The sequence below is a fragment of the Patagioenas fasciata genome, chromosome 22, assembly GCF_037038585.1.
Source record: "Patagioenas fasciata isolate bPatFas1 chromosome 22, bPatFas1.hap1, whole genome shotgun sequence".
NCBI lineage: Eukaryota > Metazoa > Chordata > Aves > Columbiformes > Columbidae > Patagioenas > Patagioenas fasciata.
This window is the reverse complement of record NC_092541.1, coordinates 485,781-503,106: the sequence shown is the minus strand read 5'-3', so window position 1 is coordinate 503,106 and position 17,326 is coordinate 485,781. Positions and strand designations below refer to the sequence as shown.

General features: G+C 54.2%; 1 protein-coding gene across 2 annotated transcripts; it reads right to left on the bottom strand.

The window, feature by feature from the left end:
- Positions 1-1,876: 1,876 nt before the first annotated feature.
- METTL2A (methyltransferase 2A, tRNA N3-cytidine) lies at positions 1,877-14,363 on the bottom strand. 2 transcript variants are annotated; one of them, XR_011735540.1, is made up of 10 exons: positions 14,237-14,363; positions 12,569-12,660; positions 9,737-10,098; positions 8,339-8,388; positions 7,803-7,863; positions 6,540-6,679; positions 5,637-5,743; positions 5,369-5,434; positions 3,529-3,803; positions 1,877-3,299 (listed from the first exon to the last, which is right to left on the bottom strand). XR_011735540.1 is itself a non-coding variant. In XM_065856339.2 (9 exons), the coding sequence occupies exons 1-9, from the start codon at positions 14,323-14,325 to the stop codon at positions 3,652-3,654; spliced, it is 1,119 nt and encodes a 372-aa protein (XP_065712411.2). In that variant the 5' UTR covers positions 14,326-14,363; the 3' UTR covers positions 3,327-3,651. The 2 variants fall into 2 exon arrangements, 1 of the variants encoding a protein (XP_065712411.2); XM_065856339.2 differs by lacking the exon at positions 1,877-3,299 and having other exon boundaries at positions 3,327-3,803.
- Positions 14,364-17,326: the final 2,963 nt, after the last annotated feature.

Here is a 17,326-nt window from a genome sequence, read left to right as displayed (position 1 = left end):
GAGGGGCGGGGAGGGCAGGTCAGCGCGGGGGAAGGGGGGGCAGGTCAGCGGGGGGGGGCGTGGCCTCGGGAGGGGCGTGGCCTGCGCGCAGGGAGGGGCTGGGGTGGGGGGACAGCAGGTACGGGGGGGGGTCAGGAGGGCCTGGGGGTCAGGGCAGGCCTGGGGGGGACCGGAGATTGCGGGGGGCAGAGGGTCAGGATGGACCATTGGGGTCAGGGTGGACCATGGGGATCTGGGGTGCGGACACATCTGGGGGTCAGGGCAGGCCGGGGGGGGACAGGAGATTTGGGGGGGCAGAGGGTCAGGATGGACCATGGAGGTCGGGCCTGGGGGGGACAGGAGATTTGGGGGGGCAGAGGGTCAGGATGGACCATGGAGGTCGGGCCTGGGGGGGACAGGAGATGTGGGGGGGCAGAGGGTCAGGATGGACCATGGAGGTCGGGCCTGGGGGGGACAGGAGATTTGGGGGGGCAGAGGGTCAGGATGGACCATGGAGGTCGGGCCTTGGGGGGACATGAGATTGGGGGGGGGCAGAGGGTCAGGATGGACCATGGGGGTCAGGATGCCCATGGGGGTCTGGGGTGTGGACGGGTCAGTGGGGGCTACAAGGACAAAGGGGGCCAGGGCAGACCCGGGGGCATTTAAACCCTCAGGGGAACAGAGGCTGACCTGACCCCCCTTCCCAGGGTGTCCTTGCACCCACCCAATTCTTCACCCCCTCCCCAGTCTCCATCTTCCACGGCCTCAATCCCAAACCCTCATCTCCCCGCAGGGGAGGGCACCCCACACCCCCCCAAATCACACCCCTGCCCTCCCTGGGGACCCCATGACACCCCCAGGTGCCGTGTTGTGGGCAGCCGCCACACTCACAAAAAAGCAACCAAAAAACAATTAAAATAATAAAAACAAAAGCTCCTCCTGGCTGCCGAACGAGCGATCGCGCCGCGGTTCGCTCGCCCCCCTCCCGGCGGCGGGGGCAGCGCGCAGAACGGCGCTGCCGGGCGGTGCGGCCCGCTCGGCTTTGGGCTGAATCAGCTTTCTGCAAAGCAAACAAGCGGGGGGGCGCTGAAAATACGTGGATGTGCTGGGGGGGGAAGCGGCCGGGCCCGTCCGAGGGGAGGCAGGCGCGGAGCAGCGGATCAGCGAGGGAGGCAGGCGCGGAGCAGCGAGGGAGGCAGGCGCGGATGAGCGAGGGAGGCAGGCGCGGATGAGCGAGGGAGGCAGGCGCGGATGAGCGAGGGGAGGCAGGCGCGGATGAGCGAGGGAGGCAGGCGCGGATGAGCGAGGGAGGCAGGCGCGGAGCAGCGAGGGGAGGCAGGCGCGGAGCAGCGAGGGAGGCAGGCGCGGATGAGGGAGGGAGGCAGGCGCGGAGCAGCGAGGGGAGGCAGGCGCGGATGAGCGAGGGGAGGCAGGCGCGGATGAGCGAGGGGAGGCAGGCGCGGAGCAGCGAGGGAGGCAGGCGCGGATGAGCGAGGGAGGCAGGCGCGGAGCAGCGAGGGGAGGCAGGCGCGGATGAGCGAGGGGAGGCAGGCGCGGATGAGCGAGGGGAGCCAGGCGCGGATGAGCGAGGGAGGCAGGCGCGGATGAGCGAGGGGAGGCAGGCGCGGATGAGGGAGGGAGGCAGGCGCGGAGCAGCGAGGGGAGGCAGGCGCGGATGAGCGAGGGGAGGCAGGCGCGGATGAGGGAGGGAGGCAGGCGCGGATGAGCGAGGGGAGCGGATAGAGGTTCCCGGAGCTCGGGAATAGAACGTTGGGGGGCGCCCATCACCTCCGTGCTCCCACGAGCACCCCTACGAGCGAACGGGGACCCCCCCAGCTCGGCAAAAAGCGATGGCGTGGGAAGAGCCGGCGGAACAAACCTCACGCAAGGCGATGGGGAAAGGGGGGAAAGTTGTGTTATTTAAAAATCGTTAATTTATCATACTGGGAGCTCGGCGTTATTTGCTAACGCGGTGTCGCAAACGGCTTTCGAAGAGCTCGCGTGCTCTCGCAAGCTGCTCCCTGTGCTTTCATCTGGGTTTTAATTCTTTATTTTCAGTAGAGAGGCTCCAGCCCCAGCTCCCGCTGCGTCAGTCACATCTCAGCACAACCAGCGGCAGGAGTTCGTGAAATAAAGAAAGAAAGAAAGAGTGCTTGTGTGTGTTTTGTTGTTTTGTTTGTTTTTTAAAGAAAAAACTCCCAGAGCAAATATTCCGTCGGGTAAACTATCACAGCCACTCAGGGCAGCGTACTGAGCGCCGCTGGCAGTTCACCTTGCTCAGGGTGCTACAAACTTCATGTGCGTGTTTGCCTGGTTTGGGGTGGAGGGATGAGAAGATCCGGGAGCTGTTAAACCCAAGATGGGACCGATGTCCTGTACCCTCGGCTGTCCCGGCCCCCACTGCCCCTGTGAACACCCCCACCTTTAAAGGGAGCGGTGCAGGAATCAGACGCCAAAACCACTCCACCGCTTGCATGGTTTTTGTGTTTCAGGGTGGTGGGTGGGTCACTGTGATCTAATTTTCCTGCTTTTTGGAGGAAGCTCGGCAAGGCTCTTCCTCCTCTCCCACACCTTGCCAGGCACCACATCGCCATCCATCCTTTCCCATGTTCTACCAAAAGAAACCCTACGGGGTTATAATTTCCTAACAGCGTTTTGCTCAGTATCACTTTCACCATTCCACATCCACCCGAAACAACGCGATTCTCCTTCACGTGTCAGAAAACCCTTTCCTGTCCTCACTGGCTGCCGCTTTCCTCGAATACAAGAGGGCATTACGCTCGGCAGGATTTGCCTCCTGCTTCTCTTCCTCCTGCATAAAACGGGCATAATAACACCCTTACCTTACAGGGCTTTTGAAAGCCTCAATTAAACAAACCGCTCTGAGATTTGTGTAAGAGGAAAATTAAACCAACATCCTATTGTAAAGCTGGAGTTACTGCATCCGTATTTCTGCACGTATATTCAGCCCCCGCGTGAAGGTCTGTAAACACAGACCAACCCTCCCAACGAGGCTCCTCTCAGGAGGGAAGAAGCCGCTTGAAGCTGAGGGAAAGCCAGATTTAGTTTTCCATGCAGCCCTGATCGACCTCCTCACATCCACACTTCACACACTGAGTGTGGAAACAAACCCGTGCAGCCCATGGGGAAGCTGGCCCAGAGAAAGGAGCGTGCAGGAGTTCACGCCCTGGATCGGAGTATTTTAACGTGCGGATTTGCACAAACCCGAAGAGAGCTGCACGAGATGAGTTGGCTAAGGAACCCAGGAGGCCTGGCGACCAGTTGCAAAGAACAGATTTACCAGTTCTATGGTTTTCGTTCTGCAGACAAGAGCACACAACACGAGGTAAGGTCAAAGCTCTTCTGTTTCATGTGGAAATCCAGAGTAAGAGTGACACGCTATTCAACTTGCTCGGCTGCTGTAGGACAACATGACCATTTCTTAAGTCACTAAAACCATAAATAATTTTAAAAACCTCAGACCAGTAGCAAGACACCTAAATTACTGCTTGGTCTCTTTTTAGAGCATTTGTCCTTAGCAAAACTCACTTGAAGTGATGGAAAAGGCACTGAGGTCCTGTGTGCGCCGGACTCGGTGAACCCACATCTCGGCAGGAGGAGACTGCACACGGCCAGGAAGAGGCTCCAACCTAAAACGCGTGTCCCGTCTCCTCACAGCTGAGGGGCGGCAGGCTTGCGGTACTTGCACTGGATCCACACTCGATACATCGTCATTTGTTTCCCACGGTTCACCTGCAATCGCTGATCAACCAGATTCTGGATTTTCTGCAGCCCAGCTGTTGTGAAGAGCTCATCTAACTCACCTGGAAGCAGAGAAGGAGATGGAGGACGCCACGGCTCGCATCTGCCTGCCACCGCTCACACCGAGGGACAGACTATGTTGGATGATGGAGCCGAGGAAACCCATGGTCTCGCTTTGCAGGGAAATGCAAACATCAGACAGGATTTAATTACTGTGCTATGGGGATTAAGATCACAGTTTCTCTAGTTTCCCTTGAGTTTACCTTCTATTACTAAGGAAGCAAAGAATTACTTGGAGAACTAGAATTACAGAGACTCGACAAAGAGAAAACAGCAGGAGTTTCAGACATGGGTATCGCCTCCAGTAAGCAATTAAGGGAGCATCTTCTGGCGAGTAGGGACGTATCCATTTCTTCCCCCCCTGCCCCCAGAGGAATTTCAGAGCCCGCAAGAGCAAAGAAGGGGACCAGACCTATGCTTCTAAATGGTGGCAATAAGATCCACGCTGTATGGGCTGGAGGGGAATGGGATTCATTAAGGTTAAGTTGGGGGGAAAAAGAAATCCTTTACGAAACCACACCCTGCTGGGGCCCAATCAAAGCACCAAGAGCCCCGGAGGCTGTGGCACCGGCAGCGGCAGGAATTCCTGACCAAGGAAACCAGAACCCCAGTGCCTGGCGCACTGGCCGCGGGCAAACCAGAGCCAGTCCTGCAGCGCAGCACAGCGCCCGTTCAGCTGCGGCCCGGCAGCACGTGATTCGTGTGGAGCTTCTGCAGAAAAGGGCTAACAGGTCCCAGCTTGCGCTCTTTATCAGATGCTCGCCATTACGGAGCATTTGCCAAACACGCACGGAACATTCATTTTGTTGTGACAAACAAGACCTGTGCGGTGGGGAAGGGAAGAGCTGGCTGCAGTTGTGCCACTGCTCTGAAGGTGTCCATGCAGAGGGGTCCGCGGTGGGAGTGACTGGAGGTGCAGCTGGCGATAAGGGAGGATACAACCCCTGCTCAACACCACGCAGCAGCAGAACTGGAGAGGCTGCCTCAGCTCCACACTCAACCACACCCTTCTTATCTCCTCGCAGGAGAACACTGAAGTCTAGAAAAGTTCCTTCAGGTGGTGTCCATCTCACTCCATCCTCCACAGGCAACGAGATTCAAGGAGAGCTCCTCCAATCCCACCCCTCCCGGTGTACCAAACACACTGGTTTTCTCTAAAAGCTGGGTAATAGCTCTAAACTGAAGGAGGAAAGATTCAGACATGAGGAAAGACATTTTTACAATGTGGGTGGTGAGAGCCTGGCCCAGGTTCCCAGAGAGGTGGTGGATGAACCATCCCTGGAGACATCCCAGGCCAGGCTGGACGGGGCTCTGAGCACCCTGAGCTGGTGAAGATGTCCCTGTCATGGCAGGGGGGCACTGGGGGAGCTTTAAGGTCCCTTCAACCCAAACTGTTCTCTGATTCTGTGAAAAGGGATTCACCCTGCCATATTTGGATGAGCAAGTGACAAGCCCAGGTACATTTGACACTGCTGGAAGAAAGGCTGGAAAGAGCTAGTGGGGAAACTCGAGGGCACAGAGAGAAAAAGAGGTGAGGAGAGTCAGAGGATGTTTTCCAGCCTCCTACCTTGTGTGAAGAAGTAGACCCTGGTGCCATCACCTCTCACATAGAAGTTATCAGACAGACATTGGCCTAAGGGCAAGAGGCATTTAAACAGTTACCAGCTATCACGTAAAAATCAACAACTGCCATCCAGCGGCACGTAAAGACAAGATGCACTTCTCCCAGCACAAGCTGAACTAATGAGCTGCCTCCTAAACGAGGGAGCCGGTAACTCCAGAGAACCACCATCTGCTAGGGATCTGGCAAGACTACCCCAGGGAGAAGAAAATACCTTTCTTAAAGCGAAGCTGGGCCAGATCGTACCGGCCGTAATCCCGTAACAAAACCATTCCTCCTGGTTTCAGAAGGCGACTGAGCCTGTTAACGACGCACTGCATCCTGAGGGAAAAACAAACCAGAAGGACTCATCGCTCTGCAAAATGACGCTTGTTTCCTCAGCCTGTTTTCCTAAAAGAGGGCATACATTTTATATATGTTTCAACTTGATACAAAAGCTACCAGAAGACAGCACTTTTCTGAGCTCTCTCAGACACAGGTGGCTTGTTTGGCTGCCCTGTTCCTCACACTCAGTGCTGGTGTTTGTAGGGTTTGTTTGTTGGTTTGTTCAGGGTTTTTTTGTACAATGAGAACCCAGCTTGCCACGGCAGCGATGAACTGCTCTCTCTCACTAATTACAACAGTATCTCCACTGGTTTCTGTAAAACAAGTAATAACTGAACTTGAAAAATGCTGTGAAATAAAACCAAAGGGAACAGGAAAGAGCGACCGGTGCAGGTTGTCACACACTGTCACACCCAGGTCACAGCACTTTCCTCAACAGTTTTCTGACCCTGTCCCCTCCCTTCTTGCCACCTCCACATGCGAAATTAATCTCATCTTGGAGCCTCACAACCTCACATTTTACACAAACGGGTGCTGGGTTCAGAACGGGGGCGCCACTGTGAGCGCAGCAAGACGCCACCTGTAACCACCCAGCACCCCCAAATCCCCCTGGCCTGCACCGGAATTTGTGACAACAGAAAACACCTGCACATTCATTTCCAGAAGCTTAATGGAAAACTGGACCAGACACAGAAAAACTTTAATAGCAGATCCCTCCACATCAAGAAAGGTTAAAGAACCCCAGTTCTATACGCACTACCTTCTGAAATCAGGCGGAATTATTAAAACTTACTTCTCCGGGAGAATTGCTGAGAGGACAAAGATAAGAATAACAATGTCGAGACTCCCATCTGGCATCGGGAAAGGACTTTGGTCACTGCACAGGTCGTGGACAAACGCAAAGCAGCGAGAAGAATCGAATTCTGCATTGTTCTGTGTTTAAGGGGAAAGAAATCAGAGCATTAGCAGCAGACCTTGATATCAGTCTTATCTGGACACGGGAGCATTTTAACTTTCACACACTCAAGTGGTGTGTTCAGAAGTGTTTCAGCCTCACTGGAGTAGGGCAGACGGGGTCAGGTGGTTCCCTGGTCTGATGAGGAACAAGGGTGAAATGTGAAAACATTTACAGAGAGTTTTGGACTTGTTACATTCAGACCATCAGCACGGCCAAAAATCCCAACTGGATTGGGGGATTATTGAAGTTTTGAGGTCACATTTTCCACTAACAGTGGCAGAAAGTGAGGGATTTACACTCTTAAGCAGGAAATCTTTACAGAAGTGTGTCAGGCCCCTCTCTGTATCACTGAAATCAATATTCATTTGAACTACACACAGACTATTCCCTCAACCCCAAACCTGGCTGCCTGAACTTGTGCTCTTAAAAACACTGACACTTGTAAAAGAAGTTGTGTGTCTTTCTAAAGCTGCTGCTACAGATGGCAGGAGCCTCCACAAACAGTGCCTGTGCCAGCTTAAGAGGATGGACCGACATCCTGTCTCTGCCGCTGTGCTCCCCTTCTCGCCTCATTAAGTCATTATATTTCATATTTTAACTGTTCTCTGTTCTCTGTATTAGCAGCGTTTGTCCTTGGGCTGAATTCCAGCCTCCTGCTCTGCAGACAGCAGCACCTCTCCTCAGCTGTCTGTGCAGGAGCAACGAGGCCACATTCCCAGAGCTGCAGGGACAGTAACGCACACGCAAACCCAACCCAGCCTCAGCTCCTGTTAAAAAACAGCCCAAACGTTTTCAAGGTTCAGCAGTTGCTCAGCGAACAGAGCGCTGGATTTGGCCAAGTGCTGCCAGCCACAAGGGAAAGAAACCTGGCTGAGCAGTCTGCTGCCAACGTGACATTTTGAGAACTCCGACTTCCCTCATTTCTACAATTTGGACAGCTGGTTTTCCTGATCTACCAGGACAGGGGTCAGCATCAGGGCTGGCTGAATCCAGAAAGCCACCAGCACCACTAGACAGCTGGTGGCAGCTGTGAGAGTTTTGTGTCAATGTGCAATTGGCACCGTGTGCTTCTATCTTTGGAATCACCGGTGAGTTTACCTGGACGAGATCCACGGCTGTTGTAGAAAAATCACAGCAATAGACAAAAAGTCCCGGGTCACTGAAATAAATAAAAGAAACTATCATCATTTATATAAAGGTGCTCACAGGAATTACAGAAGTGGCTTCAAACACACAGAGCACAGAACGGGGAGCCAGAAACCCTGGGTTTCAGTCTGTATCTATCAGCAATGTGCTGTGCAAAAGCTGGCGGAACACGTCGCTCCGTTATCCCTCAGTTATTCTCATATGGAGCTGCCTGTTTACTTTTCCTTCTGGAAAAGGAGCAGCGCTAAGACCTGGAAGAAAATGCTTTCAGAACGAGACACGTAAACCCACATTATGGTGGTTGTGTTCTGAGACCAAACATTTCCAAGCTCGAAACACAACCATGTGAACTTGCAGATGGCAAATGTACCGTTTGCATCCGGTCTTTCTCTGAGTTTGTCTCAACTAAGAACACAGGCAACACTCTTCCAATCGTTTTTCAGAGGCTGGTGTATCGTGCAGGTAAAAACCTGCTGACAAGTACTTACTTATTGGTTTGTAAAATTGGGAAGACCGTATTTCCAGCACCACAGCCAACCTGTGCAAAGAAAGCAGAGGTACATGCAGTGAAAATCATTTCTTCAGCACGTCCCATGCACTTAATTTCAAATCATCTCCCTACAACCATGGAACAAAGAGCAACTCACAAGTAACGAGGGAGCGCAGCAGCGACCGTTGCAAATCTCGCTGCAAGATCTGAACATGCTCAGCTCTGAGGAGCAGGGCTACACACAAGCGTTTGTGGGAAACCACTAAGCCAGTTCTCGTAGAAATCTTACGGTTTCTATACATTGTTATTCTTCAGAAAACTGTTATTGTTGGAATCCCAAGCGTAACAGCCAGCATGAGTCACCAAAGCCTTGGCGAAAGCCGCGGATCGGCTGCATTTGCTTCCGCAGCAAATCAGAGCAATGGAGAACGGAGTTAGCTTTGCTGCGACTACATGCTGCTGTTCCAGAGCCTGCTTCGCTAGACGGCTCTCCCTCAGGTTACAACCAAGCCTACAGGAATTCTGCCTTCTTATTGCTCTGCTTGCTCCCATTTGAAGAGAAGGCGGCTCACACAGCCGGGTTTGGGGAACCTGCTTCTGAATGCGGAAGGAATCAGCAAAATGAAATAAACTGAGCAGAAAACACCACCGCTGGCTTGCGGTGACAGATATTACTGAAAGCACTCAGCTTAGGCAGGAGAATCACAACCATCCAAGAACATCAAAGTCTGAGGAACACTCAGAGCCTCAGATTAAATAAAAAATGGGAAGGACAGTTTGTGTTGACTCTCCCTGAAGGGCAGAACTTGCTTTCAACACAAAGATTCAACAAAACCAGTGAGATCTGCAGTGAACAACGCAGAGGTGACAGGGCAAAGGTTGTCGCCAGCTGGCAGGAGTCCAGCGTTTAAAAGTCCTACAGAGTTTTGTGGGGACAAGCCCCATATCGGTCTGAGATTCTCCACTATTACATGGCCACCAGGAACACACCAAACGGCATCTTTAGATTCTTCATTTCATTGTTTGTTTCACATCTCCCAAGGCAAACAAGAGTCTGCGCAAACACGCGAAGCATAATTTACAGGGGAAAGCTTTATGCAGACAAGTGAAAGAATCAGCTTCTTCAAAAGATGAGTTTTAAATGTTTGTTTCAACATCTGATTGTAACAGTTGGTATTTTAAACTCGGAAACTTCTCATGGCCCGTGTGCTCTGCCAATTCACAGTCCGAACCAAGAGAATCCCAACAGATCTCACCCAGTTTTAAGCCGCTTTTTGAATTCTACTGATTTAAGGCAATCATGCCCTGTTTCCAATTCTATATGTTTTATGTCCCACTCACCCTAACACTGATGCAAGGGACTGTGTGACGTGTGACTCTGTTCTACAACCATTACCTCTAATATTCGATAAGACGCAGACGACCCTGGGTAAGCTCCGTGGCTGTGATTCAGCTCACCATGCTCCTGCGCAGCCGGCTCCTCTGCGCAGATCTTAGGTGTGGTTTTGGTCAGGTTTAGCTGATTCTCTGCCCTAGTTTCCAATGAACAATGCCCATTTTCACAGCTTCCCAGCCCTTCCTGGTTGGATTCATCTTTGTTACTAAATTCACGCACACAATCCCCGTTTTGACTTGGGTTCCTGTTAGGAGCCAGCTCAGGGAACTCAGTGAACAGCCAGTGCCTGTCCTTGAAGAAGCCATTTTCATGGATCTTATAAAATTCATCCCAGTACTTCTTCGCGTTCACCTCATAGTCCTCTGCAAACACAAGAAAAATGACACCAGCACTCAAATTAGGTCTCAGGTTTCATCAGTTCGGAGGGTCAGGGATCCCTGCAGACACCTATTCAGCAATTTGCTTTAACAAGTAAGGCTACCGCTTGAAAATCACCTTTATTAAATTATGCTGTGCCACACAAACACTCAGCCTGCCTCCTCACACTCACTGCGCCAGGACTAAAAAGGGAAGAGAGATAGAAGAGGGAACTGTCTGTCTCCTGGCAGGATCTAAAGGAAGCTGGGAACAGAAGAGGCCTCTTTGAAACGGAAGAAATCAAGGGCTGGCTGAAAAAGGTCACGCAAGAAACAGATTTCAAGCAAAAAATGACCATATTTATTTTTCAGTCTGACTTCCTGCACAACTTATTCCAGAAAAGTTCACTAAACACTTGCTTTGCGATCCCGTTTAGCGGTATGAGCTCAGGCGGGCACGGGCACGTGAGCCAGACTCCTCCAGAGACTTGTGTGACACGCACTCCTGACCACCTGCAGGGACACCCCACAGCCAGCCCTCACCCACCGTCCTGCCCGTCCCGTCTGCAGGGACACCCCACAGCCAGCCCTTACCACCTGCAGGGACACCCCACAGCCAGCCCTCACCCACCGTCCTGCCCGTCCCGTCTGCAGGGACACCCCACAGCCAGCCCACACCCACCGTCCTGCCCGTCCCGTCTGCAGGGACACCCCACAGCCAGCCCACACCCACCGTCCTGCCCGTCCCGTCTGCAGGGACACCCCACAGCCAGCCCACACCCACCGTCCTGCCCGTCCCGTCTGCAGGGACACCCCACAGCCAGCCCTCACCATCTGCAGGGACACCCCACAGCCAGCCCTCACCATCTGCAGGGACACCCCACAGCCAGCCCACACCCACCTTCCACACCGCAGAAGGGCAAACAAACCTAAACACTGAAAGAGCGAGCCCAGGAGCCCCTGAATGGTTGATTATGGAGCCTCAGAGGCAAACCACTAAACTCCACATCTTTCTCTGTTCCCAGCCAGCAGTCACATCTTCGACATACCCAAAAAACTCCTCCAGAACAAATTCTGACAGCCCCGAGAAATCCTGAGAATAATGCAGCCATAATGACCAATACCCTGCCTTTGTTCTCCTGCTTGGACAGTCCCGCATCTCAAAATACCAGACCCTTCAGGCACATTTGGCTGGGCTGCCTTCCCCCGTTCAGCCACCCCATTGTCTCCACAGCTTCCCGCTGAACAGCGCCCGTCCAAATGTGCCCGCTCTCCATTGTTCGCTCTGGGAAATCCATCACCAAGACCTGACAAACTGCTCCAACAGTAAATTGCTCCACAATTTCCTAGCTGTATATAGGTTCTCAAAGCATGACAGACAGCATCCTTTAATGTTAACCAGATTTTAAAATGAACTCCACACAATGGGTATCACAATAGAAACTGCTGGATGCTTCTGGGAATCCAAGAAATTAGGAGGGATGCTCTTTGGTATAATTAAATTTGCTATTGTGAGCACATGGGCAGTTCTCAATCGCTCCAATAGTGATCGGCATCTCCTTAAAGATGACACGCTCCATTTAGTTTGTTCAAATTGACAAAAGGCACAGACACATCCTAGAGCTCGGCTTGGTACAAGATCATCATCAAACGAGTTTCTTACCATACCAAGGAGCGGGAAGCCAGCTCAGCACCATTGAAGGGACTGGATAATCTCTAACAGGAGTGAAGACACATCACTAACCAACCCAGAACAGCTCCCACTGTCTTACTGACTATAGAGCTGTGCAGCTTTAGCTTGATTCAGATTCAGGTAAGCTTTGTATTTTGGATGGATAAATATCCCTTAAGCCAAGTTTGAGGAATAAAAGCTTCAGGATCCCTATCCTGCCTCTCTGATGATAAACACTTTGATTAGAATAAAATCATTTTTCTTCGCTTCTGATTTAATCATTATCATGCTGTTTGTTAACTGCAGAGACAGATATGGACACGACTTCATTAGGCCCTCTTAAAACTGAGCCTGAATTAGGAACAGCTCCGCAGCATGCAAGCAACAAAAGACTGCCTGTTAGAAGTGAAGCTTTAGAGAGCAAAAAGCAGAGAAAATAAGATTAACTGAGGCTGTTGCTCTACACTGAAAGAAGTTCAGTGACAAGGAACACTAATGAGTTTTTAAACATACACAGTGAGAACAAAGAGGCTCAACCCAAGGTGACTCCTCCCAGCCAAGACCATTTCTGTTCCTGGAGGATGAGTCTCCAGACTGTGGGAAAGTCACAGAGAGGGAAATTAAGAACAGAAAGCTTCCTCTTGCGCCATTTTTCATTATCAATCACTAGGTAACATATTTTGAATTATTTGGGAGATGGGGGAAGGGAGGAATAAATGAAGATGCGTATGCAGCTCTCGCCACACTGTTCCGCTGTTGTATGAACAATTTAAGACCCAACATCACAACAGTATCCAAAAGTACCTTGTTTATCTTGTGGCAAGAGCTGTGAGCTGTTCTCCTGAACTTTACTCCTGGCACTGGCTTCCTGCTCTTCTGACCACTCCACGTTATCCCTGTTGTAAAAAACAAGGTTAACACCTCAGCTGAGAACGGCAGAGCAGAGGCACAGAGAAAAGAGCACGGTCTCCAACCCAAGGGCTGTGGAGCTCGGCACCACCTCAGCTGCGCACCGGTCACGAGCACCTACGGCTCCCGACTCCGAAGGAATTGCACTTGTACAAAAGATGTAACTGGGAGCCCAAGAGACGCCAAATCCGCCCCTCAATCCTTTTCCCTATTTGACGCTCAGCCAAGCAGAGAGGAAATAAATCATTCTTACGAAACCCATGAGGGAACTCGGTAAAAACAGAGCTCCTCGGAGAGGAACCGCTGCTCTCACACAGCGAAAAGCGCTTGTTCCCTCTCGGGTGATGCACAGGCAGGCGCTTGCTTGCCTTCACCCACCAACACCGGCCACTCGATTTAGCTGTCTTACAAAACCACATTTTCTTTCTCAAGTTCAAACAAAAAAGGCATTAGGGTTATTTGGAAGGTAGAGTGTTATTTTAATATTAAATTTAATTATGACAAAAATACGCGGGAAGTTTTAATGCATTAAGAGCCTATTAATAACTCAAATGTGCATACACAGTTGTGTAGCCATTAAAGTGACTCACTTGACCTTTTTTCATTAAAACAAGTGAATGAAAAGCAGAATACAAGGATCAAGCAGCACTATTTTGGCCTCAGGAGGAATCAGTCTTTTGATATTAACTCACAAAACGAAGACTTGACATTTGCGTGAAAAACGGGATTACCAGGGGTTTCTGCAGGGAAGCGCTACTGAGGATGCGCTTCAGAACACGCCTTTGATAGAGTCCCAAAATGAGGGACAAGCTGATACATGCACACGTTACTTTATTACAAATTAAACCTACCCAATTCCTAAGAGGGTCTACCAGCCGGAGACCACAAGGGACATATTTACTTGAAAAACGCAAAATGCCTTCAGTTCCCAGCAAATCTGAGAGCTTAATGTATCTTAAAACAGCAGCCTTCTCCACCCAAAGGCCTCTGGGCGCAAGCCGACAGCCGGCACAGCCTCGCCCTGTGCCAGAAGGTGGGCGAAAGCGCCTTCGTCCAACGCCCACAGCAGTCAGCACGTGCACAGATGGAGAAGCTTACAGATTCCAGAGAACAAACCATTTACCTTTATTAACTACAGCAATGAAGCTACAAAGCAAAGCGACAAGTTCCTCGGAAATATCGAGGGAACCTGAGGAATCCCATAAGACTCAGTCCCCCCCAAGGAGGCTCAGGACCCCGCGATGAGCGCCCCCAAGCCAGGCAGGGACCCCCGAGCAGGGCGGGGACCCCCGTGCTCCAAGTCCTCCCAGCACCACCGGCCCCCACCCCACCGCGCCCCGGTGTCTGCAGCCGGGCTCCGTGAAGCCCCAAACCACCGCCAGGGCTGGGCGGAGGGGACGAGACCCGCAGAGGTTCAGTCGCCCCAGCCCAACCCCCGCGGCCGGGCCCGGAGGGGCAGCGCAGGCCAGCGGCGCCTCGGCCGGCTCCCGGGGCCTCTCCGCGGCGGGCAGCAAAGGGCCGGGGACGCGGAGGGGACACCGAGGAGGCGGCGGCCGCCCTCACCAGGCGTTGTGCTGGAAGAGGCGGGCGGGGTCAGTGAGGAAGCGCCTCCCGAAGAGCCGCCGCTCCGGAGCCTCCCTGGGCGCCGCCATCTTGGGCAGAGCGGCGCCGGAAGCGGAAGCCGCGCCTGACGCTGCGACCCGAGAGAGGGCAGGGCTGGGCCGTCACGTGGGGGCGGTGGCGGGAAGCCGCTCCCTCATGGGCTGGCGGCGGCGGGCGGGCAGCGGACGGCGCGGCCGTGAGGGTGCTTTTCCTCGCTTTTTTTTCGCGTTTCGTTCACCGCCCCAGGCCGACATTGTCCGGCGGTCGCTGCCCTCCGCTGGCATCCAGACGCGGCCTTGGCCTGGTGTCCATCCCTGCTCCCGCCATCCCAGGCCGCCGCCCTTGGCGCAGCTCCCGGTCCAGCCTGCGCAGGTGGGCCGCCGTCACCAGCTCCCGGCCGGCGCTCCACGGCCACAGTAGGTGCAGAAGTTGCGGTAGAAGCTCTCGTTGCCGGGCTGCCGGCTGCCGCGGGAGACGTGGCCCTCCAGCGTCAGCCTGCTTCCCTGGGATCAGCGGGGAGACGCGTTTCATTTCAGAAAGTTCCTAGAAATACAGTTCTGGGGTGTGAGTGGGGCACAATGCACCGTGAATGCACCCGGCTGCGTCAGGAGGCGCTTTGCTCGTTCCTGGATTTATTAACAGACCTCAGTTTACAAAAGGAGTTGAGGTATTAATGTGCTCCGGGAAGAGGGAGCACTTCGGTGCTTTCACGAATAAATGTAGCATTAAAAAGAGCCACGGATCCAAGTGTTGCTGCAGGAGCTGCGTCTGTGGAAGCTGCAGGACCCCACTGTCTGCAACGGGGGAAATTTCCCTGGGGATCCGTCCCTGTCCGCAGTGGGAGATGGTGGGAAAGCAGCAGAGAAGTGGAAAGCGTCTGAGCGAGCGCGTACAGACATCACCATCTAGCGGTCCCTGACACCAGCAGCCTCAACGCAGCCCAAAACGTGCAGGTTCAGCAGGGCTGGGGTTACTACTGCTCACAAATGGGTTCAACCAGGGAAGGGAGAGCAGCCGCCACCCCCATCCCCTGCCCTGGGAGGGACCCCGGCTGCTCGCACCGGCGGCACACGACACTGCCCTGAGTTTTGGGGTAAAACGCCACTCCAGACTCCTGGCAGCTGGTCCTCATGGCCATGGGCTGATCCTGCAAGCAGCCATGTCTGCTGGCAGCACGGGGCAGTGAACTTGGTTAAACGGGGGTCTGGGCTCACCCCACAGCTCAATGGGAAATGGGGATCTTCCCGAATTGTGCACATGGCATTGCTCTGGTTTCTGCAGCGTGCTGGAGTCTTCGAGGCGGGACAGAGGGTTTCAGAGCAGCATGATGGAGCCAACGTGGCTGAGCTGGATGGGGAGGAGCAGAGATACCTTCCAGCTCCGGCACAGCCTCATCCCACTCCTCTCCCTCCTTGTACGGCCTCACACACAGGCTGGACGAGCTCTTCCTACCGAGGGAGCGGACGGATGCGTGTGAGACGTCCCTGCCCAGCACCCATCCCTCTGCCTTGGGGACCTGGGTGATCCTGCTGTTACCTGTCCCCGGTGGGGCTGGGGGCTCCGCACTGCGGTGCTCGGGAGCCGCTCTCCGCGGAAGTGCTGGCCCCCGCGGCTCGCTGCTGCAGCTGATCCCGGTCATCGCTCACCTGCTGCTTTCTCTTCTTGCCCTGTGTCTGCCATTCCTTCCGTCACAACTCAAAGGAAGAGGGGGTCCGGTGCACCCGCACCATCAAACACTGGGCACGGGGTGAGCCCAGGGACGGGAACAGGAGGGACCAGCAGCCCCCATCTCCAGCAGAGTCCACCCCAGGCTGGGCCACCTCAGGGTGCTCAGGAGTGGCCAAATCCATCTCCAGGCACAATCGTTGCCTGTGCATCCCAGGAGAACAGACGGACACACAGCCCTGGCACGGCCCAGCTGCACCCCTGGAGACTGAGGGTTGTGTGTGGATGACAGATGTGTAGTTCTGGGGTGCAGGCACGCTCCAAAAGAGCTCACGTGAACACGGGGGGGCAGAGCTTTCCACCCTTACCTGTGTTTCTTTCTCTGCCTTCGGCGTGTCCTTCCTGCACGCCGCCTGCGCGGGTGGGTACGTCTTGGCCATCAGTACCATGTGCCACGGGCCAGTTGCCCTGCAACGTCACCACCGTCCTCCATCACCCTCCCCTTCCCATCCTGCAGCTTTTCTGCCTGAGGACAAGCAGGGACCAAAACATGGGCAAAACGTGGGCTCCCTCTCTCCAAGGAGGCATCTCCTCATGCACTTGGAGGTCCTGCTGGACACGCAGGTCCTGCTGGATGAGGACACATTCCTGGAGGCCCATGGGGCTCGGGAGCCACCAGAGGGGTCCTGGCTTCCTGCTGAGCCGCATCGCGGTGGCTGCTTCGCAGCTTTGGTGGCTGAGGGGCCACGCGGTTTTGGTGGCTTTCTGGTGTCCATCCCCTGCTTGCCCAGCCCTGCTGCGCTGAGAACAGGGGCGCCCGCGGGGCTGCGCTGAGGACACGGCTGGGAAAGCTGCAGCCCAGGGCTTTGTGGCTGTGGTGGGGCAGGAGGTGACTTCAGCACCAGGGGCTGTCTAACAGGGGGTGCTGCAGAAATGGGTTCCCCCACAGCCCCCCATGTCCCCCTGCCCCACCCCCGCAGATGATTCACCCTCTGGGCGGTGGCCCTGGTGGCCTTGGGTGCACCCAGGCAAACCCCAAGCTGCTGTCACCTCTCTGTCCCTGTTCTGCCTGATGTCACAGAGCACCTGGTGGCATTCCTAGGCTCAGCTCCCTGCCACCAGCGAGCGGGGACAGGGTCCGATGGGGTGTCTAAGGCACAGGGTGGCACAGAGGTGGCTCCAGGGTAAGTGCAGAAGGATCAGTCAAAACCCCTGCACCCTAAACCCCACCCCTGGCTCACCCAGCGCAGGGGGTCTCATCCTGCTCCTCCGTGCTGCAGCCGGGCTCTGCCTCAGGCACCTTCTCCTCAGCCCATTCTGCAGGGCCCTGAATTAAACCAAAAGTGGGAAATCCCTGGGGTTTTCCTTCTTTCCCCTCCTGCCTTT